This window comes from Castanea sativa, chromosome 7 (genome assembly GCF_040712315.1).
Source record: "Castanea sativa cultivar Marrone di Chiusa Pesio chromosome 7, ASM4071231v1".
Taxonomy (NCBI): Eukaryota; Viridiplantae; Streptophyta; class Magnoliopsida; order Fagales; family Fagaceae; genus Castanea; species Castanea sativa.
The window spans coordinates 21,627,774-21,651,776 of NC_134019.1; the positions used below are offsets into that span (position 1 = coordinate 21,627,774).

A 24,003-nucleotide genomic window follows, 5' to 3' on the forward strand; every position below is an offset into this window, starting at 1 on the left:
AGTGGATTCTCGGGAGTGGTGACCTGCAATTCACCCGGTGGGGCTTTGCCTCGGTGGTTTTTCCCATTTGATTGGATATGTGAACCATTTCGAATCTGCTTACTGCATTCATAAAATCTGTTTTCTACATTAACTAAAACTGTTCATTGTTTTCTCATAAAAATTGTTCACTGTTTTCTACATAAACTATTTCTAGCATCCTACATAAAATTATTTTCTGTTTAGAATTATTTAAAAAAAAAATTCACTCTCTTTTTGCGTAAATTATTCTCTGTTCACTATTTAAAAAATTGTTCACTGTTTTCTTATTTACATTTTTTAAAAATAAAAGATGCCTTTTTCACACCAAATGAATGTAGAATGAACTAATGTTAAGGCAAAATGACTAGAAGTTCTTTTTTTCAAAGAAAAGGTGACCAAAGGTAGGAGCTTATGGGAAATTCCTATGCTTTCTGAGTGTAACTGGAGGTGGAGGAAAAATTAAGGACATGTTTTATCATTTATGGCATGACCACTAGCATCTGAATTCTTCATTACTGCAAGCTTACAGACATGGTGTAGCATGATGCAATTGTTGGACTTTTGCTAGATCAAAGAATCTATTTTGAATCACTAGAGATGTGTAAAGGTTCAAATATATCAACACATATATTTACTCTATTGAAATACTTGAATATTAGCAAATACAATTGTATTGCTAATTAGTAGTCAATAAAAAATTCTCTTCCAATCCTAGATTGGTACCAAAAAAAAAAAAATTACAAATGCATAAGAATTCTTTTATAGCTTAGTTGACCATAACTTTTATGATAAAAAAAAATCAACAACCAAGGATAGCCAAGTTCGGAGGGGATAATGCAGAAATACTATGTGGGTGTTCTGCAATGTTTTTGACAATGCAGAAAACTTTTTTTTTTTCTTGTGCCTTAAGTTTCTAGGTGAAAATGGCCAAATACTACCATTTTCAGAAATTTGTAGCAAAAAACCATTGTTTCGAAACTTATTAGGGAAATCATGTTTTCTAAATTTAAAAGCTAAATCTGAATGCTTTTTCATGTTTAAATTTCACAATAATCGAATTTGTTTTTCTGCATTGATAAAATTTGTTTCTACATTAATAAAATTTGCTCTCTGCACATCATGTTTACTGTTTATTCAAATCTGCTTACTGCATTCATAAAATCTGTTTTTTGCATTAATTAAAACCGTTCATTGTTTTTTCATAAAAATTGTTCACTGTTTTCTGCATTAACTATTTCTACGATTCTACATAAAATTATTTTCTGTTCAGCATTATTTAAAAAATTGTTCACTATCTTTTCTGCATAAATTATTTTATGTTCACTATTTAAAAAATTGGTCACTGTTTTCTCATAAAACATCTAGTGAAATCGTGAGTGTGCAAAATTCGAATTCGTTGAGTGTGTAAAATCGTGAACAATTTTTATGAGAAAACAATGAATAGTTTTAATTAATGCAGAAAAAAAAAATTTATGAATCCAGTAAGCAAATTTGAATATACAGTAAACATGATTTGCAGAGAGCAAATTTTATTAATGTAGAAACAGATTTATCAATGCAGAAAAACAGATTCGATTATTGTGAAATTTAAACATGAAAAAACATACAGATTTGGCTTTTAAATTTAGAGAACACAATTTCACATGGTGTTTTATGAGAAAACAGTGAACAATTTTTTAAATAGTGAACAGAAAATAATTTATGCAGAAAAGAGAGTAAACAATTTTTTAAATAATGCTAAACATAAAATAATTTTATGCAGAATGCTAGAAATAGTTTATGCAGAAAACAATGAACAATTTTTATGAGAAAACAATGAACAGTTTTAATTAATGCAGAAAACAATTTTTTTAAAGCAGTAAGCAGATTCGAATATACAGTAAACATGATGTGCAGAAAGCAAATTTTATTAATGTAGAAATAGATTTTATGAACCATTAGGGAGCTCTAACTTTGTTATCCGATCAAACAAAGCCTTAGGGAGCTCTTACCATGGCCTCCAATCGCTATTGTCAACCATTTTTTTCTTCTTACTTCTATACCCCTTGAGATTCGTGTCACTGCGCCACTCTCGCAGTGCCATGCCTACCTTCCCACAAAGAGAAAATATAGTTTAGATTGTGCATATGGTTATACACTCATAATAGTGGCTTATTGTTTTATCCCAATTTTCCACATTACATGCTTCGAAGTTGGTCAAGAGGCAAAGTATATAACAAATCTGATATTGAAAGACTTTAAAGAAACAAAATATTTGGTCAAGAACCTGCTTCGAAGTTGTATGTGAAAACTTAAAACCCAAGCTACCACCTTTATTTGATCAGGTGGATGTAGTTTCTATTTTTTTTTTTTTTTGGCTAGTTGGTAATTTATGTTGCTTGTGACAACTTATTTAAGTACAACAACAATGTCGCTCGATTTTTTATTTTGGTGGTTCTTTGGTCTAGATTTCCTGCCATGTATTTCGTGGCATAGATTTTTGGATAAACCCAAAAATGTTTAACTTTTTAGATAAACTAAATAAGGAGTAATAATAATAATAAAATGTAATAAAGGGAGATTTTCAATACATTACGATTCATTGTATTCAAATCATCTCTAACTTCTACTCATTTTGTCACACTTGTTCTATACTTCTACATGGTAGACTATAGGTGAAGTAGAAAAAATAGTGAGTTTATTATAAATTGATAAACAACCAATCACAGTCTATCATTATTGGATAATTTTGACAAACTGTGTATCAAAATAGATTTTATAAATACAGAAAAATAGATTCGATTATTGTGAAATTTAAACGTGAAAAAGCATTCACTAGGTGTTTTATGAGAAAACAGTGAACAATTTTTTAATTAGTGAACAGAGAATAATTTACGCAGAAAAGAGAGTGAACAATTTTTTAAATAATGCTGAACATAAAATAATTTTATGCAGAATGCTAGAAATAGTTTATGCAAAAAACAGTGAACAATTTTTATGAGAAAATAATGAACAATTTTAATTAATGTAAAAATTAATTCATATTTTGAAATTAAAATCTCTATATTTTACAATGTTTCTATTTAAATAAATTTAAAAAGCTACTTATTATTATGTTTATGTTTATTTGTCGATTAACAAAAAAAAAAGTTATAAGGAACTCGAGTTTAATAAACTCGAGTTCCTTACAAGGTACTCGAGCTCACCAAGCTCGAGTACCATAGAAATAAACATGAACATAAATTTTTTTAATAATAGGTACTCGAGCGTGGTATACTCGAGTACTGTGTTGCATGGAACTCAAGTTTACCAAGCTCGAGTACTACATTATTTTTTTAAATTGCATAAATTCCAGCTCAGCAGTGCCACGGTGGAGGAACTGATGAGGAACTCGAGTTTCATAAACTCGAGTACCATTTGGAACTCGAGTTTCTGAAACTCGAGTTCCAGAAAAGTGATATTTCCCTATTTAGTTCTAAAACAGTGTGTTTTTTGCTACAAATTTCTAAAAATTATGATATTTGGCCATTTTGGCCCTTGTCTATGTATCCTATACAGTGCAATGATATGACTTTTTTTAATGACATGTCAACTTATTTTTTTATTTAAAAACAAAAACAAAATATCATATCAACTAAGATTCGAACCCCTTTTTACTTGGATCTTTGCCCCAAAACCCATGCAACTTTACATGGGCTGGGCTTAAAAGCTATTTAAAAGCACTGAGCAATTGTGGACTGGACTAGTGTGTTAATCAATGACTCTCACTCTCTTGCTTCGAAATCCGAACAATCGCTCACCGTTGGGAGCCGTAGTTCGGAGGAGCTTCCGCTCAGATGCGGCGTTGGAAGCCATAGCAAAAGCTTCGGAACAAAAAATCCCAAACGTAATTCTCTACAACTACCCATCCTTCTCTGGAGCTTTCTCCGCTCTCTTCGCTCACCTCTTCCACTCTACCCTCAATCTCCCATCTCTCATTCTCCCTTTCTCTTCAATTCACCCTCTCAAACCCGAAGACTTTGACATCCATGGCGTTTCGAAATGCTATCTGCTTGACCTAATTGGACCTAAAGGTTTTGCTCTCAAACTCGCTCAGCGCTCATCGTTCCAGTAAGCAAAAGCCAACTTGATTTTTGTTTTTGATTGAATTCTTTCTCAAATGTGTAACTTAGTTTTGGTTATTTGTTTATGTCAATTAGGGTTATAGCATTTGATCATCGAAAATCAATGCTTGCACAGATTCCTTGTGAAGAAGATTGTCCTCGTAACCTCAAATTTCATGTTGATGTTGAAAAAAGTAGCTCTAGTGCTGTGTATGGTTACTTTTGTGATCAACTTGCACATTTCGGATTTCCTAAGGTATGTATACAGATTAGATCATTTAAATACAAAAACATTTTCACAACAAATCCTAGCTACTAAGTTCTGCTACAAATCCTATGTGTTTGAGCTTGGTGAGAGAGTGTAATTGTAGGCAAAAAAGTAATTTTGTGGTAGGCCCAGATTAAAACCAATGCTTGACACATAAAATTTATTGTGAAAATATTGTGAACTTAGTATTACTCTAAAGTTTAACCAATGAGCTATTTTTAGTCCTAAAGTTTATGGTGATCTCTTTTAGTAACTAAAAACTGATAGGTCATCACTCCGTAAAGACTAATAATGATTACTTTAATATTGTCAGGGATTAAAATCTATCACTTTAAGTATTTTAGAGACTAAAAAATGATCAATTTAAATTTTATAGAGACTAAAAGTGACCATTTTAAAGTTCAAGGGCTAAAATTGCTCATGAGCTAAAGTTTAACGATGTATATTGGCCAAATTAGATATTAGTGACCTTTGTGCTTGAATGAGTTTCTACTTCCTAGCACCTTGTGTTCAGATAGCTGAAATTAATTGCATTATGTTTTAAATAAGGGGATGGTTGCAAGTTTGTTAGACCCAAAAGACCGAGATCGTGTTGAAATGGTTCTTAAGTATATCGCAGACAGTGATCTTCGCCGATGGAGCTTACCGGATATTAGGGCGTTTAATATTGGAATTGATCAATGGCGCTCAAAGTTGAACTGCATCACTAATCCATACATGTATGAACAGGTTTGGCAGTTCTAAATCTGATGCCCATTTCTTTTCTTTTTTCCCTAAATATATATTTCTGGATAATTTTTTACAATCATTATTTTAGGTTAATTTTACGGTTTGGTACTTCCTGTTTGCAATTGGTTGAATGCTAACTTGGCCTTCAGATTGAAAATGGAGAAAGTGTTGGGTTTTAATTATTTTCTTTTGAAGGAGAAAGAATAAAAGAAAATTGGATTTGAATGCTACAGACTCAGATGTTGGCTTTTGAAGGATGTGCATTTCAAGTGTAACTAAGCCCAATGGCTTTATTAGGCATATATTGCTAATTTTTGGCTCCCATATAATTTAAGACTTTTAGTATCAAAATTTTAAAAATAGCTATTATTAAGGGTCTATTTTAGATCCGTTTATTTTGCTGAAACTGAAAATTTTTTGCTGAAAGTACCGTAGATAAATGTAAACGTTAGCTGAAATAGTACGGTGAGACTCATGAATAGTACCAAAAAGTGTAGTAGGGCCCATGAATAATAATAATAAAAATAAGCTGAATAGTAAAATAAGTTGGCAAATATAAGTGTTGCTAAACGCATACTAAGGGTCTGTTTGAGATTCGCTTATTTTTAATGAAAACTTTTTACTGAAAGTACTGTAGATAAAGGTAAAAGTTAGATGAAATGGTACAATGAGGCCTATGAATAGCACCAAAAAGTGCAATGGGATCTATGAATAGTAGCAAAAATAAGCTGAATAGTAAAATAAATTGGCAAAAATAATCTTTGACAAATAGATACTAAATCATAATCTCATCAGAAGACAAGCTCAAGGGTTTATAATTTTACATTTTCAATTTTCTGTAACACTTATAAAAAAAATGTGAATATATCTGTGACTGCTTGAAATCATGCCAGCTTCTTTTTTTTGGTTTTTGTTTTTGTTTTTTCCCGAATTTTTTCTGTTTTAAAGGTGATCGTTTACCTGATAGATATTCAAATGAACATCTATTTGAAATACATCTTGTCTTGATGCATTATCTCTAGAAGCATTATTGCAGTTAAAGCATTTATGTTCTTTTTATTCAGTATTCAATAGTTTTGATGTTTATATTGAGAAGAAGCTAAATCAATTATTGCAAGCTTCTTGAGACAAACAAGCAAAGGCACGTATTGATTTAAAATAGAAACGTGTTTTGTTTAAACTGACTTTCTCCAAATTTGGGCCTTAAACTCCCTATTATTTTAGCCTATTTTATTACTACAAGGTTTTGTGTCTCTCGAAGTTGGACTCTATTCCTGTCCCCCCCCCCCCCCCTCCGCCCCTTTCTGGTTTTGTTTCGTGGATGAAGTTTCTTAACCTGGTATGTATTATTTCTGTTGCAGTTACTGGAGTTAAGTTCTGTGGATTTAATTTCTAAGGGAAATGCTTATATCTCCTCTTGCCAGAATGCTGCAGATAAATTTCTGAATAAGGTTTTCAAAGTTCGCTTGGGCAGAGGATTTTATGGGGAGTGTTTGGTAATAATAACTCACTACATTTTGGATTTTTATGCTATAATATAAATCCTACTTTATTTGATCAGCTGCATGTGCAATATGTATGGCTTTGTTTCTGATATGGCTTTTCAAGACCTTTTTTCCATCCATAACAGTCTGCCTAACATGGAACTATTCAATGCCTTTGAATTATTATGATTTACATAAAACACTTAAATGTGACATCTTTTCTACAATGTATTTTAAGCAAATTTTTATTCCCTCATTGTTATTTTTAGGGAGTTAGAGTGGACGGGAATTCCAATTTAAGTGATGAAATTGGCAAGCAACTTGGTGTAAAGAGTGCTGCAGCAGGTCTAAGGTAATATGATTGAAGTGCAAATGGATGCATATATATATATATATATATATATATATATATATATATATATATATATATATATATATATAATAGTAATAATTATTATGTAAGGATATGTGAAGTGGGTAAGATTTGCATGAGAAGTATATGCTAACAGTCCATATATATTTGGAATGTTTTAGGGATTCTTAACATATTTCAGCATTTATTCATTATATTCTGGAATTATTTGGAACTATCAACGATGTGCAACAAATTCAATTTCTATCATTTGGTGAAAATATCAGAACATATTGGAGAACCTTGAGTTTCCTATGGCTTAAGATCCATTTGGAAGGGTAGTTTGAGTTGCCTGGGTCTCAACTGAAGTGGATAATCACACTCTCTCCTGCCTTGGTAGTGGTTGCCTGGGGTGAAGCCTTGCCTCATGCTAGCATAAAAACTATCTATTCAGGGATTTCAAAACTAGATATTTTTTTAAGAATTATTATCTGGACACTTTTTCATATGTAGACTAGTAACATGCATAGTTTAAACATATAATAATTAGCTGTACACTTTTTCATATGTAGACTAGTAACATGCATGGTTTAAACATATAATACCACTTTGGTTGCCATTAAAAAAGCTTCCTCTTGATTTTTTGGTTGCCAATGAGTTGTAAAAGCAGAGTGACAAGACCTACTGGATGCTTGTGTGACTTACTAGTAAAAAAAATGATGTTTTAGTTGTTTCCTTTCATTTACCATCAATTAAATCATCTCTTTTAAACTACGTTGTTTTATCCATTGTGGTATTAGCATAATGATGTCAGTGGTATTTGATTATAATTTATAGTTTAAGAATATCTTTTTTGAGAACAAGTGAAAGAATTTATTTCACTTAGGTTTTTCCTTGGCAATGCTTTGGTTAGGAAGTTTAATCAGGTATGTTTAAACTATGACACTTGGAGAAACTGGTAAAGAATCACACTTTAATGCTTGGGTGAAATGCCATTAAAAACACGTCCTCTATTTACTTTTATGGTTGTCAATAAGCTTTATCTGAGATGACATCATGGTATAACTTATACCAATAATTCAAAGGAAAAAAAAAAAAGATATGTTTCTGGTTTTTTCAGTTCATTTACCATTAACTAAATCATCTCTTCTAAACTACGATGTTTTGTCCATTTTGGTATTAGGATCTTGATTTCATTGGTGCCAAGAGTTTTGTGGCTCATTGGCATTGCTTGGTCACCCCCCCCCCCCCCCCCCAACATAAGGAGAACTTGAGTCATCTCCCCTTCCCGACTTGTTGTCAACAAAAAAAAAAAAAAAATAATTGGTATTTGATTATACATTTGTTGTTGTCTTTCTCTATTGGTGGTGTCAGGCCTATAGGAGCTGTTGTATACATGCAACGAAATAATCTTAAAATGTGCTTGAGAAGTATTGACAGTGCCACTGATACCTCTGAAGTTGCAAAGGTTTGCATCATTATCCATTAAACCAGGGCTCATTTCTTTTTATTATTATTATTATTATTATTTTATTTTTTCATGATGGAATAATTTAGACTAAATTATTGGGTCCACATCTTGGAACATGAAGGCATATGGTGGAGGAGGTTCCCCAAGTTCTAGTTCCTTCATCATAAGGATGGATGAGTATAACCAGTGGCTTTCAGTAAATTCATCATGAGCATGTCAAGGTGTGAAACGCTATCCTTCAATATTTTATGCCATAGGACATTATTAAATTACCATGCCTTCTTCTTTATAATATTTCTCTTTATGACATATTAAAACCATGCAAATGTTTTCTGACTCCAATTTTTGGCATTAGCATTGGATAATTGCCAACATCATCATACAATACATAAAACTTTTTCCTTTGAAGCAGGCTTATATCTGAATTCTTCATATTAGCATTCAATAATTTCCCCAAAGTCTGAAGGCAGCGAATTGAGCATTTTTCCATGGCTGCATCACAAAGTCTCTTCTTCCCTCTCTCAAACTGTTGCTTACTTCTGTAGAAACAAAAGCAAAGAAGGTGCTTCATTGGTTCTTGTCTTCCTTTTCTGACTCCAATTTTTGGTATTAGCATTTAATTAACTAAGAGTGGAAAGTTTAAAGCCACCTCTAACTACGATACTCACAAAGGATCCACAGGAGTTCAATTTCCATGGAGGAGCATATGGAGTGTTAAGGTACCTCGCAAGATTGTTATCTTAGCTTACACAGTAGCATTAGGTAAATACTAACAGTGGGTAATCTTGGGAAATATCACATTATGAATGTGGATTAGTGTTGCATGTGAAAGAGCAATGGAGAGATTGTAGATCTTGGTATCGTCCATCGCAAGATTGGGAGGAAGTCTCTTTTGATCAATTTATGGCCATTGTTTACTCTAGTAAAGTGCGGGGGGTTGGCCCTGATAAGGTTTGTTGGAAGCCATCAAGGAGTAGAGGTTTTGAGGTGAGAAGTTTCCATCTTTCTTTCTACCCCTACTATCTCTTTTTCTTGGAGGTTGGTGTGACAATCGAAGGTCCCTCCAAGGGTGGCTTTCTTTTCATGATCAACCTCTTTAGGTAAGATTCTTACAACTGATAATTTTCACAAAAGGAGTATTATTGTTCTTGGCTGGTGCTATATGTGTAAGAGGTGTGGGAAGTCGGTGGATCATCTTCTACTTCATTGCCCCATAGCTTTTGAGTTGTGGTCTTTGGTATTTTATTTGTTTGGACTCCATTGGGTTATGTCACTAAGGTACTTGAGGTGGTTGAGTCTTGGCAAGGTAAATTCAGACAACAGTGCAATATAATTTTTTGGAGACTTGTGCCCCATTGCTTGATGTGGTGTATTTGCAGAGAAAGGAATGTTAGATGCTTTGAGGGATGTGAGCGCTCCTTGCGTGAGATCAAGTCTTTCTTCTTGCATACTCTACTTGTTTGGAGTATGGCTTTATCGCATTGTTCTTGTTTTTCTCTTCTTGCTTTACTTAATCATTGTAATTTTGGTTCTTGATTTTTGTCTGCACAGTATATCCCCAATGTCATTTATCAAAAAAGTATATCCCCAATGTCCTCGGGTTTGCTATTTTTTCTTAATAATTTTTTTTTTTGTTACCTGCCAAAAAAAAAAAGATCATCTTGTTTTGCATTGCTCGGTGGCTAGTAACCAGTGGTCATTTGTATTTACTCTCTTTAGGGTTTCTTGAGTCATGCCAAAGAGGTTTTTTTTTTTTTTTTCTCTTCGCTCCAGCTTTACACATCTAGTGTAACCTGGTATTGTTCTTTTTTTATTTTTTTATCAATAGTTTTTACTTCCCCCCCCAAAAAAAAAAAAATAAAGAGTTATGCCAAGGGCAAGATTCAGATATTGGATTATTGGCAAGGAAATTTGCATCATTGTACTCATTTGAAGAGTTGGAAGGCTTCTCCCCTTGTGTGTGTTGTAGATCATTTGGCAAGAGAAGAATAGTAGAACTTTTGATTGTGTTGATTGATCTAATTATGTAATCGAGCAAATGATTTTGCAACTTGCAATCCTTATTTGAGTGGATGACTAATATTGCACTGCATCCCCTTGTCTTCTTGAATACACCATCGAACAACTAACTCTGATTCATTCAATGTAATTAATTAGAATCTCTAATATCTAATTTCTTTACTTATAAAAGAAAAATATAGCTTCAAATATTTGTGCATTACATTCCATCCACAAAAAGAAAAGGAAACATGAGGGATCAACTTTCCCAAATAATCAATTTTCCTGAGCTGGAAATGACTGCTCCAGCTGGATGGAGATAGCATCTCATAAAAAATTGTATAATGTGGTGTGCTCAACACAACACATTCCCCATATATGTGTTGTGGTGTGCTTCAAATATTTGTGCATTACATTCCATCCATAAAAAGCAAAGGAAACATGAGGGATCAACTTTCCCAACTAATCAAGTTTTCCTGAGCTGGAGATGACTGCTCCAGCTGGATGGAGATAGCATCTCATAAACAATTGTATAATATGGTGTGCTCAGCACAACCCATCCCCATACTTGGGCTTGCCCCATTTTGTGCGTTTTAAAAAGAAATTTAAGTTATTTTTCTCATAGTAATATTGTAATGTAAATGGTTTGGTTTCCCTATATAGAGATCCTAATGAGTTGTTTATTTATGGAAAGATCTTTACAACAATATATACTCAAATGTAAAGGATAACTTGTATACAATACTGCAATCCCTTTAATGCATGACATGCCCACCATTTCAAATCCTACCATCATGGTAATTGCTACCCTTATGTTGTTTGACATTAGAAGTGAAATCATGACTGAAGCATATAGGCATCAGTTCAATGGACAACCATCAACCACTATGCCCTTGGCTGTTGGACATGTTGCCAATGGACAATGTTCACCATCGGTACCCCACCAAGTCAAACCTTTCCCTTCCATGCCCACTGAAAAATACAATAGCACTCCCATGAAAGCTACTCCAGCATCCAGTGCTGCTGAAAGAATGTAATTGTACCTCTGCCACCATTGCTTTCGGTAACGAAAGATGAAAAAATTGAAAATTGTTCCTACAATAATCCATGCATTGTAGTTCACTGGTGTTGCTGGCGGCATCATTCCTGTTGCTCCCAGAAGGACTGGAAGGTTGATCAGGGGAATCCAAGATTGCTTGGGGAATGATTTATGCAATAGCCAAACAATCACTGGCCCTATTGCACCTCCAAGGAAGAACCAATTCATTGCCTCATAGTTTCCAAGAGGTCCAAAGATACGTCTCGGTCCTACTAGACCCCAAATAACAGATGCATCAAAGAAGACTCGGTCCCCAGGGCATGTCCAGGGACTGTCAGCGGGAAGAAGTTCATCCTGGCATATATTCGTAATAGAGGTCAGCAACCACCATGCCACTGCAAGATTGATGGTTCCAGCCAGAATTGTTCCGATGAACTAGACAAACACATGGGCCAATGCAGCAGCAGAGTAACAAATGTCAGTAATTATGCGGTGGGAAGTGTTCAAAAAATAGTTTATAGATATTAGATGGTTAAGGATCATTAAATCGTGATTCTAATGTACTGAAGTTTTGTGAAAACTCATCACACACATCTAGTCGGCTTTACTTCTTTTCAACAGTAAGTTTATAATGATATAAGGTCCGTTTGGATATAGATTATTTTGCTGAAAATTGAAAACAATAAAAAATAATAATAATAAAATTACTGTTCACAAAATTTTTACAATTTATAAGCCTACATGCACTATTCATGGACAATGAACCGTGCAAGAGGCGCTGGATTAAAAAAAAAAACAAAAAACACAAACAAGAGATTTCATCCGTATCCAGACCAACACATAGTGTCAAATATTTTCATGAAAAGTATCATATTTAAATCTATACTATATGCTATTTGGATAAGAAAAAAAATGATCAAATTACTTGGTCTCGGAAATTTATGCTTTCATTGCATTTGTTTCAAAATATGTATTTTTATAGTTTGTGCTGGTTTTTTCATTAAAAAAAAAAAAATCATAAGAGCTCTCTGGAAAGCAATTTGATTCTTCCTAGTTATGTACTCATGTTACATAGGAATCAATATCTTTTCCATATTCCTGAACAATGATTTATTTGGTTATGTCAAGCAATTCTTGCCATCTATTCTGAGTAATGTGAATGGGATAGCTTAATCTTATCCTCCCCCTTCACCACCACCCCCCCCCCCCCCTCCCCCAAAAAAAAGGGATAAAGAATGGCATAGCTTGAAGGTTTCTTGACTTTGATTCCTGATCCTGAATTTGGCTATTTATAACTATGTTATAGAAGTCATATTACTAAAGTTTTTCCAAATATAAAAAGGGTCTTATATCTGAATAATTGTAAACTAATGTCTTAACTTATTTTCCTTAAATTTTGATCTATAGATAGTAGAAAATATATTTGTACCTGAACTAGGAACATTGATCTTGGGGGAATCTTCATGTAATGTCCTAACTTGAAGTCACTGAGGAAGGAGACAGCTTGAGCCATGCTCATATAACCAAAGGTTTTGAAGCACACATTGGCTATTGGTCTTCCCGGGTATATCAAACCCATTGCATACTCTGTGATAATATTTAGCCCTGGTGTCTGTATTTAGAACATTATATAATTAATGAGATAATAACAAATTATATGTAAATCATGGAATTGAATAACATTCTTATTTTAATGCCTGAGTTAAAGAAATCTATAATAAAACAACCTTAAACTATAGATTCTGGAAATGTGATCTAGTAGCTCCATCCAAGGGAAAATGGTTTAATTTAAAATAGCTAGTTGTTTGATGCTACATGAAATTATAGAAGAACGTCATTATACTTGGTATGGTATCTTGAATTATATAGGACATATGGATAAGTATGTCTGATATGAGAACATGACACAGCATGACCAGGGCCAACTAATTGAGATCAAGCATTACTAATGATTTTTAGTATATAAATTCAATATTTTACTTTTGTTGCTGCAAGAAAAAAGAAAAAAAAAAAGAAAAGAAAAAAAAATCTGGAAAAAGTATGTTCTCAATAACCTGGTTTGTTGTGGCAGTTATAATGCTGATTGGAAGAGTAAAAGTAAAGGCCATAGCTGCAGCAAAGAGAAGTCCCCACCATGGCATTTGAACTTGATTATTTAAAAATATGCAGAGTGCAAGGGAAACTGCCATTGTCACACCAAGCAACACGTAAAACCACCAGGAAGGTATGTCCTTGTATCTCTTCATCAATTTGGTATGGATATCCTCCTTGCCCGTATAAGAAGCACGATACCTCTCATAGATTTCCCTGCCCATATAAGTGTAGATGAAACTTAACTTTACTAAATAAATTCAGAAAATATCAGAACCTTAAGAACTTGATAATAAAGAAGAGTAGTTTTGTTCATTGATTACTTTAAAAGAGGTTTGTATTGTTTAACATTTTGTGTCTCACTTTGAAAAGAAATTATTGGTCTTAAATTCTAAAGCCATGTTGTATTTAAAAGCTTATGCCATTTTTGTTATGTGGAAAAAATCCAAGGTACGCTAAATACTTTTTGACTGTCTCAGTAAATTAATGACTCTAGCGGTGTAAATATGTTCTCACACAATTATTTTGCTAACTTAAACAAATAGCATTTTTACCATATTTGAAAACAATCAAAGAACTGTGAACATCAAACCATATGAGAATCAATTGGGAATATACCTGCCGTAGAATAGGGCCACATGTGTGAGCGTGGATGCAATTGTGGCAAATCCAAAGCCATAAGTGAGAGAAAAAAGCATGCTTAAATGAATCCGTCCTTGCTCCTCATAGTTGGATAGATTTAACTCAAACTTGTCATTTACAATAGCTGATATGTTGTAGGCTTGACCTTGGGCTGTAAACAGGTGTGATGAAAAAATAGGGAATCTCCTTGCACCGTACAAGTCTAACCCCCAGTATCCTATAGGGATTGCAATATAGACTATAAAGAAGTAGCCAGCAAAAACGTTGACAATAGAAAAGAAAGGGCTGATGAGGGGGCTAAATAAGAAAGATGCCACAGCAGACCAGTCAAGTGTTAGGGCTCCAAGTCCAAGGCCTCTCATGCCTGAACCTATCTGCTGGGCTGTGACTGACTTGGAGAATACCCAGCAGACCCATGATATGCTTGTGAGTGTTGAGAAGAGGTACCCTGGGACCAGATACCATGAGAAGCTGCAAACTAGTGCAATTAAGAAGAACTTTGCTCGTGACATGCGCCGCTTTTCATTTTCATGCAAAGCCCTGCATAAATCATAATTTTATATCAATGAAGGTTTTTTTTTTTTTTTTTTTGGTGCATCATAATTAAACAGTTTATAACAAGATGAGGCGCTTTTCGTTTTAATGGCATGAAGCTTGTAACAACACCGCCTTAGTGTGACATTCATTCTTAATTTCCTGAATTTGCAAATTCTTTGTTTATCTACTCTACTAAACATCAATGAAGTATTGATAGACTACTCTTTTGTGACAGTGATTGCGCTATATTTGTGTGATGGAACAAAAATTCAGGTTTATTACTGATATTATTACAGTTGGTGACTTGGTATAAAAACTAAAAACCGGTCAGAGGATTGGCTGTCTCACATGCATGCATGATGCATGGTGGCCTGCTTGTGTGGTTAAGAGCATCAAGGCATGATAAGGAGACACATAAAGAAAGATATCACTCAGTATCCATGTAGTAGCCTTTACTCTTTTTTAATTGATAAACTGCCACTTTGACGGTACCGCAGTTCGTTCCACATGATCTATTTAATTTAGAACTGTTAAAATGCCCACTTGCTATCTCTTTTTGGATCAGATTTTACTTGGTTTGACAAGTTGGTGCAATTTTAGAGACGACTATATATTGAATTCTGAATATTTAAATTGTATATCAATTATTGTTTTATCCTTACGGGTCACATGCACCTTCCTGCTAACTGACAATATACTCTCTCTCTCTCTCTCTCTCTTAAAGTTGGTCAAATTTTTGGGCCAAAAATACGTGGCCCAAGAACTTACACACAACTGTATCTTGTCATATTCAACACAAGATACGCCTTGATGTAAAGTACTACTTTCCAAAGTCAGCTTGGTGGATTCATTTAGAATCTTGTTAACTGGAACAGCTGGACTTGTCCGCTTATTTCTTATTTACTATTTAATTCTGTCCTTTCCGATAAGTATTTTCATATTTTGTGGACGCACTTTGAAATTTTGTTTCATGTTTAAGTCAGTTCACACAGACCCACAATTTCTACCTAATGAACGTTGCGTAGCTCTGATATTTTCGAAAATCATAATTAATTATTAAGATTTTTTGGTTTGAAAATCGCTTATTACTAAAAATTAAAAACTAAAAATATTATAATAAAATTTTTTTTAAAGGTGTGTATAATATTATGGGATTCAAATTTATATTAAAATCTGTGTTTGTATGAATTTTGTGGGTTCGTGACCCACCATTTTTTAGCAAATTGCAAAAACGCACAATTTCAGTGTGATCCAAACGAACACTTAATGATCTATAAGCAGTGGCAGCTTTAGGATTATTTTTTAGGGGTTCAATAAGAAACATAAATTATATAAAATTTTAAACAAAAGATAAATTAAATATATTGACATCACAAAAAAAAAATCTTTAATACATAAAGTTTACAACTACTTTCTATAATTTTTTGTATTTTGAAATTATTACATGATATCTTCGTTATCAATCCTATTAGCTACATGTGTTTCAATGCACATAATCAAGCAATCATTCATCTACTAATTTCTCATTTGATTTATTTATTTAAAATTTCTTAAGATCTAAATGAGTTTTTTTTTAAGGTTTAAGATTAGCAAATTCTACTTTTGCTGTTGGGCTAATTAAAATTTTTTCCCAAATTTTAGATCAAATTGATTTGTTATTGAGATTTTTCTTTGTGTTTAAAAAGGTGAAGATATCTTATAAAAAAAAAAGTTAAGATATTGTAAAGATGATTATATTTAAGATTAGAGTGTTAAAATTTTTATTTTAAGTGTCAAAACAGAAGAAAAAAAATTATAATAAATTTTTTTTTTTTTTTTGGGTTCAATTCAGGGGGTTCATTTGAACCCCCTGGGCTAAAAGTGGAGCCGCCCCTGTCCATAAGGTAGGATTAGAAGTTGGTCCCGTTTTTTAATATTCTTATGTGTATTCATTACGGCGTGCTATCGTGAGCCAGATTTTGAATTCTAAGACCTTATCTTGTCTTCTTGCCCCACTCCACTAGTAAGTAAAAGAGGACAAACTCAAAGAAGAAAGTATATTTCTCAAAAAAAAAGAAGAAGAAGAAGAAAGTAATGTTAGTAACATAACAAAATCTACAATTTTTGTCACAATTTAGCAGGAGAAATTTTGGATTCTGTTGTGGTAATAGCAATATTCAAAACAGGAAAGGGAATTTTTTTTATGGAGAAAAGGAAAGGGAAAATTCATGATAAGCTAATATAATAAACCCAACAATGCATATGCAACTAAATTATAAATAAAATCATGGGAAAGGTTTGTCTGCTTTTGAATAAAGTATCTTTATTAGGCCAAAAAAATAAAAATAAAAACAAAAAAAAAAATCCAATAACAAAAAGACAGTTGAGGATTAATGAGAAAACGTACCGGAAAAGTGAAACTTGAACAAGAGTAGCAGGCCACCACATATGTGCCGGCTCCACCACGTACTTCCGTAATAGTCCAGCCCAACCATATCCTAATACCTGCAAATTAATGCAATCCACCGTGCCCGTTATCTCTAAATACATGTTCAGATAAATCACCCTTTCAAACTTGTTCAAAATATGAGTAAATAAATTAAAAAGTTAAAGTTAAAAAATGAAAATGATAAAAATTAACGTGAGTGCCAGAGTGGTTAGGGTGCAATTGCACCCGTGCAACTCCTTAGAGCATCTCCAATGACACATATAAAAGTAAAATATTGCCTATAATAAAAAATGAGATTATAAAATTAGCCTCTAACAACTTTTCTGTACTTAAATTTTTTTTTCTCATGAACAGTAACTCATCAAATCTGATAGGTTACTATTCATTCTTCAAATATTTTTTTCTATTATAATAATTAGATATTAAAAAAAATATTAAAAGATGTGTAGTTGTTAAAAAATAAATAAAGAATGAACGAAAAAATAAAATAGAAAATATAATAGATAATTTATTAAAAAATATATTTAAAAAAATAAATAAATAAAAACTAAATATCACTGTTTATTCTCTAAATAGTACAAAAATTTTGAAAATAGACCGAAGATACTCTTACCTATTTTGCACCGGATCCAAATCCTGTTCTCCCAACAGCGAACTATGATGTTGAAATATAACCAAGGACATTATTACTGCAAATTGCAGAATGATGGGACGGGATACCAAAAACAAAAGGTATTGCCTAGCTAGCTTGTACTATTATTAGCTTTTACTTTTACAGACTTTTTTTTTTTTTTTTTTTCTTGCTTCAATTCAATTTCCAAATCAGCAAGAAAACTAGAAAAGTGTCCCCTAAAAGGCTAAAACACAACTCCTACCTCAAGATTCTCACACTACTAGATCAAAAAAAGAGATTCTGATACTAACATAGAAAAATAATTTTTAACATATATATATATATATATAGCGATAACAATAATCCAAATACTTCTCGAAAAGAGTACCACAAAAACTTTTACATCCAATAAAGACACTTTTTTAAGAAAAGGGTATCATGTTCACAGACAGCTAATACTATAATAGAAATTACCTGAGTAGTGATAATAAGAAGCCAAGCAGCAAAAAACGAGATATTCCTGTGGTAGAAGGCTTTGATAATATTGACAATACCAACAGCATATGCTGCGCCAGATCCGAATGCACTCCCAGCATTAGCAAAGATGGAAATGAGTACGTGCTCCTTCATGTTAAACGGACCAGGGTTCAACGAGAAGCTCCTGGATCCAAACCCAGGTATCTGAAACTTGGTCTTGGGAAGAACAGAAGCCATGAAGCGACCGATAGGGAGGGTGGCGACTTGAACGGTGATTTGGGTAATGACAAGAGGCTCAGTACGGTAGGCAAAGAACTGGTTGAGGAAGGAAAGAAGAGCACATGAGATTAGACCCAAGAACCACATCCTGAAAGTCCATATGGGGAGAGAAGGGTCGTCTGTGTTAGCCACTGTTAGCCTGACTTCTTCAATGGGACAGAGCTCCTCATCTTCGTCAATGAAGGAGATGTCTTTTTCTGGGTCTGTGGGTTTGGTGGAGTTGGAGTTGGTGTTGGGGTATGGTGTTTGTATGTTTAGTGTATCCATGGCTGCTGCTGGTGCTGCTAGTTGGATTTTGGTTCTTTTTGGTAGGAACTATAGGAAGGAGGTTTGGCCTCTTATTGCATGAGGATGGAAGGATGAGAGTGCTTTTGGGTTTTAACCATAGACTTTAGTGCGTGTTTTGTTGAGTGAGAGACTTTTTGGTGGTGGGGATATGAGAATAATTATTGGACCGCCCACTGCTAGGGTATGAATAATTATTGGACCGCACACTACTAAGACACGTTTGGATAGAATTTATTTTGTTGAAACTAGGGATGTCCAATAAGACCCGTCACCCGACCCACCCGTCCAACCTGGCCGATCCAGCTCGAGACCCAGCCGATCCGACGCTGGCGAAGGTCGGCCAGCGGATCCCAGCTCCCAAAACCCGATACCAGCGGGTCGATTGATAGGTTAGAGCATGGAAACCCGATTTTCAACCGACCCGACCAGAAAACACCCCGAAAATAGGTTTCTCCATCGATTGAAGAAGTTCGCCCCTCTGATTTTTCCCGATCTGTCGAGATCTAGCCTGATCTCGTTGAGATCAGCCAAGATCTCTTCGAAATCCGATCAATCCAGCAAAAAATAAGCAAATTTGGCAAAATTCAGCGAAGATTCGCACATTTCGAGCTCGACCGGAAACCGACTACATCCGACCACTCAAACTGTTGCTGTCGGCAAGTTGGCGACGGGTCCAAATTTAGGTGACCTGAAGTGATTGGGTCAGTTCCGGGTTGGGCACAAACCAGATCCGGACCGACCCGTGGACAGGCCTAGCTGAAACTGAAAACTAAAAATACTGTAGCAAATAATTGAAAAAACATGGATGATTATTTTGGGATATACGGGTACTGTAACTCAGCTGAAACTACTGTAGCAAATAAATACAACTTTTTTTTTCCTTCTTCTATTCACTCTTCACCGTACCCTAACGCATGTGCCTTCGGTACTCAACCACGCCCACCAGAGAAATCCACAAGGAAGACCTACATCGGTCCGATGCCGACGAAGAACTCAGGTGAGAAATCCACGAGGAAGACAACCCCAAGTTTGTCGCCAGCGTGTACTCTTCCCTAGACCATAAACCCATTTCACCCTCTTCCCCAATTTCAGTCGACCTCCCACCCATGACACCTCTCTTCCCATAAACCCATTTCACCCTCTTCCAATGTGAAGATTATACTATCAACTGATACAAGTTTGCCAGGTAAAAGTGGTTTCCTATTTTCTTGTTGTGAAGTTGATTAAAGCATGAATCTTTATAGCTTTTAGTGATTTACTCTGCCTTGTCTCCTTCTAATCCTTATATGAAGCTTCTAGGGTGCTTGTGATTTGGGATTGGTGTAGTTCTTAATGCATTGCCTTAGTTTTTAAAGAGCCATTTTGAATAAATTCAACTAGGTTCAACAGTTGTATTTGAGTGTATATGCAGAATGCTCTCTTCCTGGTTGTTTTCAGAATTTGATTTGTACTTTGTAATTTTGCAATATATTGACTTAAAATGGGAGAAATTTCTTACCCTTGCACACTGTAGAAATGCTGATAGTGAGCCCATTGATGGGTTAAGCATAAAATGATGTGAAAAGCACGTGAATCTTGAAAGATAATTGAAGACATGGTTAAAGGTTCCAAATTTGTGAAGTTTAAAAATTAAAAATGAAAGAAGCAAAAGTTTATTGATAGTTACAAGAATTTACATGTGGTTCCATTTTCTCCTGTGATACAAATTAGGAAAATTGATTGGGATACTAGGAGCCAAAGTAGAAACTATTAAAGAATTCTATGGTTTATAGCATGTCCAATTTCTTAAGTATAAACAGTATAAGGTATGGTTCTTGTGATCAGGAACAAATAAGTAAAGTTTGCAACGTATTATAAGCATAGAAGTCTTGGTCAGTGGTTGATAGGTTAAGGACATGAGTTATGTGTGTTTTGGTTCATACCCTAGTGTCTACAGAGTCTAGTTTTATTGTAGAAAAGATAAATCCACCATTGATGGTTTGTCTTGGTCAAAATCGTGGATTCTACAAGAATTCACTCTAAAATACCCAATCCACAGATTAAAGGGCTATCCATTCCCTAAAATCACGGGTTAAGGGATGGAGAACCTTCAGCACATGATGGGATGGATTTGGTTATATTTTGACTTCAGTAACTTATCAATTTATTTTATTTCATTAGATTTTTCTTTTGATAAAGTTCTTTTTTTTTTTCTTTTTCTTTTTTTGTTATGTTAAGCCGCCTATAAAGCAACAAGATCAGATAAAAGATTCATTTCTGTTTTCATCAAATTCATTTTTATTCCTAATATTAGAACTTTTAATTACCTAGGGTATGATTGGGTAGTCAAGATGGTACCCATTTTACCCATTAATCATTAATAAAAGGTGAAAATTGAAAAGTGGGAATCTGCTCTGTTAGTAGATTGTGATTATTTATTTATAAATTGTTAAAGTATGACCTAAGGGCATATATTAATTGAAACTCTTATTATTTTTATATAAACTTACTCTTTTTTTACCACTTACAAAATGTTACATCAACATTGTAACAAAGTTATATCACAAAATGGTATGATACAAATTTTTAATATATATATATATATATATATATATATATATATCCTACCATCCTAGTGCAGCATTTCAAGTGTCAATTTCATGTCTAATTTCACAACTTTTTGAAGTCTTCAATAATAATAATAATAATAATAAATGTTAGGCTTATGTAAAATAGATCACATCAATATATTGTAAAGTTGGCATAAGGTATGTCCAAAATTTATTTATTTCTATCAATTTGCATGTGAAGCAATTGTCTGCTAAATTTGGTGTGTCTCGATTTCCAAACTTTGAATTTTGAGAGGCAACAACTATTTTATTTAAGGTTTATCGTCATCTGGAATTATGACACTGAACAGGACAGAAGTTAAGTTACAGCTTAACCTACTTTACAGTGCCACTTAGTCATAAGATTAAAACCTTCATTGCACTAAAAAAGAATTGTCATAACTGACCTACCCCTTATTCTAGTTTGAAAAATACCAATTTTGGTGAATATGTTATGAATATAGTCCTTGCTCTGCTAAGAGATTCCATGAGTTCATGTGAATTTGACATGCAAGTTCATTTCAAAGATTACCTTTACTCTTTTATAATGACTCTAATGTGATTTTTGTTAACGAAAACATATTTTTTGTCCTAGTGTATGACTGGTCTGTACTGAAAAATGAAAAGTGAGATTGCTCTATTCTGTAGAGGGAATGAGAGCCCCATTGTTTATATAGAGGTAGATCTATTGTTAAAAGGATTTCAATATGGTTATGGTTGTGAGAATTCTTTTTAGCTAATACAGATTCTGATTTGGGACTAGAGAAGCTCAGCATTTGCTATTATTGGTGCTGACCATCAGAGTAAAGGGTAGTGCAATTAGTAGATCTCAGTAAAGTGTTTTTGTGCTGAAGTTGAATTGTGTTAGAGGAAGCAAAGTCATCAGTTTTAAGCAGCTTTGAGCTCCTGCGGTGAGATTGCTTATTAGTAGGTTGATTTTATTTAGCTCTCTTATTTCTTCCGTTATATTGACTACTTACATATGCACCTTCTCCTCTATTTTTCTTTTTCAAGCCCAAGATATGTCAATGTCGGAAACGAGTGACTATCTCTCCAGTTATGATGGACATCTTTGTGATGTTGAGAACTGCATCATTAGGACTTCCCTGAAACTTCATACATTTGGTAGGAGGTTTTATACTTGTCGCTATTAGTCGCCAGTAAGTACCATATCCAAGTATTAGCAAAATATTTGTGTTGTGCATTAAAGAACCAATTCGTTGTATTAATGTTTATGTGTTGTATTGTATTGTGTAGGATAATGATCATGCATGCAAGTTCTTCAAGTGGTTAGACACAAGCATTTGTTGTACATATGGCGCAGCAATAGCACCTATTGTTATCGCCAAATTCAAGCGATTGGAGCATGCGGTGGAAGTTTCCAATGAAGAGTCGAAGCAAGCACACACCCTGACAGCCGCAGCATTGGAAAGGGAGCGAGTTGCAAAACGAAAGGCCAAAAGAGCGAAGGCTTCAAGCATGATTTCTGAAGAGAAAGCAAAGAAGTTGACAATAGCTCTAGTAATATCTTGGGTCATGTTTCGAGTATTGCTTATCTTCTCTACTAGGTTTGGGGAAGTCAAAATTAGGCATGTGTTTGCCATAATGGGATGTGTAGGTATGTAATAATACAGACTTGTATTATTACATTTGTTTTGTAGGTTAATCGTACTATTGCAAGTAACAGTTTATGATATGTATGTAGTTGTACTTTTTAAAACAATGTGAAGACGTTTGAATTTGCTCTATGATGTTAATGGCCAAGTTGATGGAGATTGTAAATTTTGTTGTTGTATATGTGTGTCTATATATACATACATATATATATATATAATATTTATTTATCTATATACACTCAGGGTTCTTGGTGTCTTTAAAAGAAATTCAGGATAGATATTGTTTTCTTTATTTTTATTTTTTAAATTCCTGGCAGATTACTGTTGCAATCTTAAAATCCATTGAGTTTATCTGTTGTTTAGATAAGATTGGAGTCTATTTAGAAGTCCCTTGTAAGCTTGAAATCTACTGTTGCAATACCCATGAGTTTCACATATAACAATATATACAAATGCATAAATCAAAGGTATTACAATAGGGTTTTGTAAGCCCTCAGTTCTGCGTACCAACAATACAACAACAAATGGTACTATTGCAAGTAACAGTTTATGATATGTATGTAGTTGTACTTTTTAAAACAATGTGAAGACGTTTGAATTTGCTCTATGATGTTAATGGCCAAGTTGATGGAGATTGTAAGTTTTGTTGTTGTATATGTGTGTCTATACATACATACATACATATATATATATATATATATATATATATATATATATATATTATATTTATTTATCTATATACACTCAAGGTTCTTGGTGTCTTTAAAAGAAATTCAGGGTAGATATTGTTTTCTTTATTTTATTTTTTAAATTCCTGGCAGATTACTGTTGCAATTTTAAAATCCATTGAGTTTATCTGTTGTTCAGATAAGATTGGAGTCTATTTAGAATTCCCTTGTAAGCTTGAAATCTACTGTTGCAATACCCATGAGTTTCATATGTAACGATATATACAAATGCATAAATCAAAGGGTTTTGTAAGCCCTCAATTCTGTGTACC

General features: G+C 33.7%; 2 protein-coding genes across 4 annotated transcripts in view; one reads left to right on the top strand and one right to left on the bottom strand.

Moving 5' to 3' along the window:
• Window positions 1-3,745: 3,745 nt before the first annotated feature.
• On the top strand, window positions 3,746-9,747 carry LOC142642937 (uncharacterized). 2 transcript variants are annotated; one of them, XM_075817388.1, is made up of 8 exons: window positions 3,746-4,110; window positions 4,200-4,359; window positions 4,921-5,100; window positions 6,462-6,596; window positions 6,854-6,936; window positions 8,311-8,404; window positions 8,529-8,628; window positions 8,820-9,747. In XM_075817388.1, the coding sequence occupies exons 1-7, from the start codon at window positions 3,758-3,760 to the stop codon at window positions 8,616-8,618; spliced, it is 1,095 nt and encodes a 364-aa protein (XP_075673503.1). In that variant the 5' UTR covers window positions 3,746-3,757; the 3' UTR covers window positions 8,619-8,628; window positions 8,820-9,747. The 2 variants fall into 2 exon arrangements, with proteins under 2 accessions (XP_075673503.1, XP_075673504.1); XM_075817389.1 differs by lacking the exon at window positions 8,820-9,747 and having other exon boundaries at window positions 8,494-8,607.
• Window positions 9,748-11,055: 1,308 nt separating this feature from the next.
• Window positions 11,056-24,003, bottom strand: part of LOC142642936 (oligopeptide transporter 4-like) — a 56,325-nt gene continuing 43,377 nt past the window's right edge. Inside the window, exons 1-6 of one of the 2 annotated variants that reach the window (XM_075817386.1) lie at window positions 18,230-18,862; window positions 17,101-17,198; window positions 14,154-14,717; window positions 13,499-13,751; window positions 12,874-13,056; window positions 11,056-11,879 (exon numbers count right to left, since the gene is read on the bottom strand). In XM_075817386.1, coding sequence (XP_075673501.1) covers window positions 11,265-11,879; window positions 12,874-13,056; window positions 13,499-13,751; window positions 14,154-14,717; window positions 17,101-17,198; window positions 18,230-18,778 — 2,262 coding nt within the window. In that variant the 5' untranslated portion in view covers window positions 18,779-18,862 and the 3' untranslated portion in view covers window positions 11,056-11,264. Of the gene's footprint in view, window positions 11,880-12,873; window positions 13,057-13,498; window positions 13,752-14,153; window positions 14,718-17,100; window positions 17,199-18,229; window positions 18,863-24,003 lie in introns of those variants that run through there. The other variant, XM_075817387.1, reaches the window with a different exon arrangement.

Coding starts and splice junctions, on each gene's coding strand:
- LOC142642937 (XM_075817388.1), top strand. CDS start 3,758: ATGACTCTCACTCTCTTGCTTCGAAATCCGAACAATCGCTCACCGTTG. Junction 4,111..4,199: donor GCTCAGCGCTCATCGTTCCA/GTAAGCAAAAGC, acceptor TATGTCAATTAG/GGTTATAGCATTTGATCATC. Junction 8,405..8,528: donor ATACCTCTGAAGTTGCAAAG/GTTTGCATCATT, acceptor TGGAACATGAAG/GCATATGGTGGAGGAGGTTC.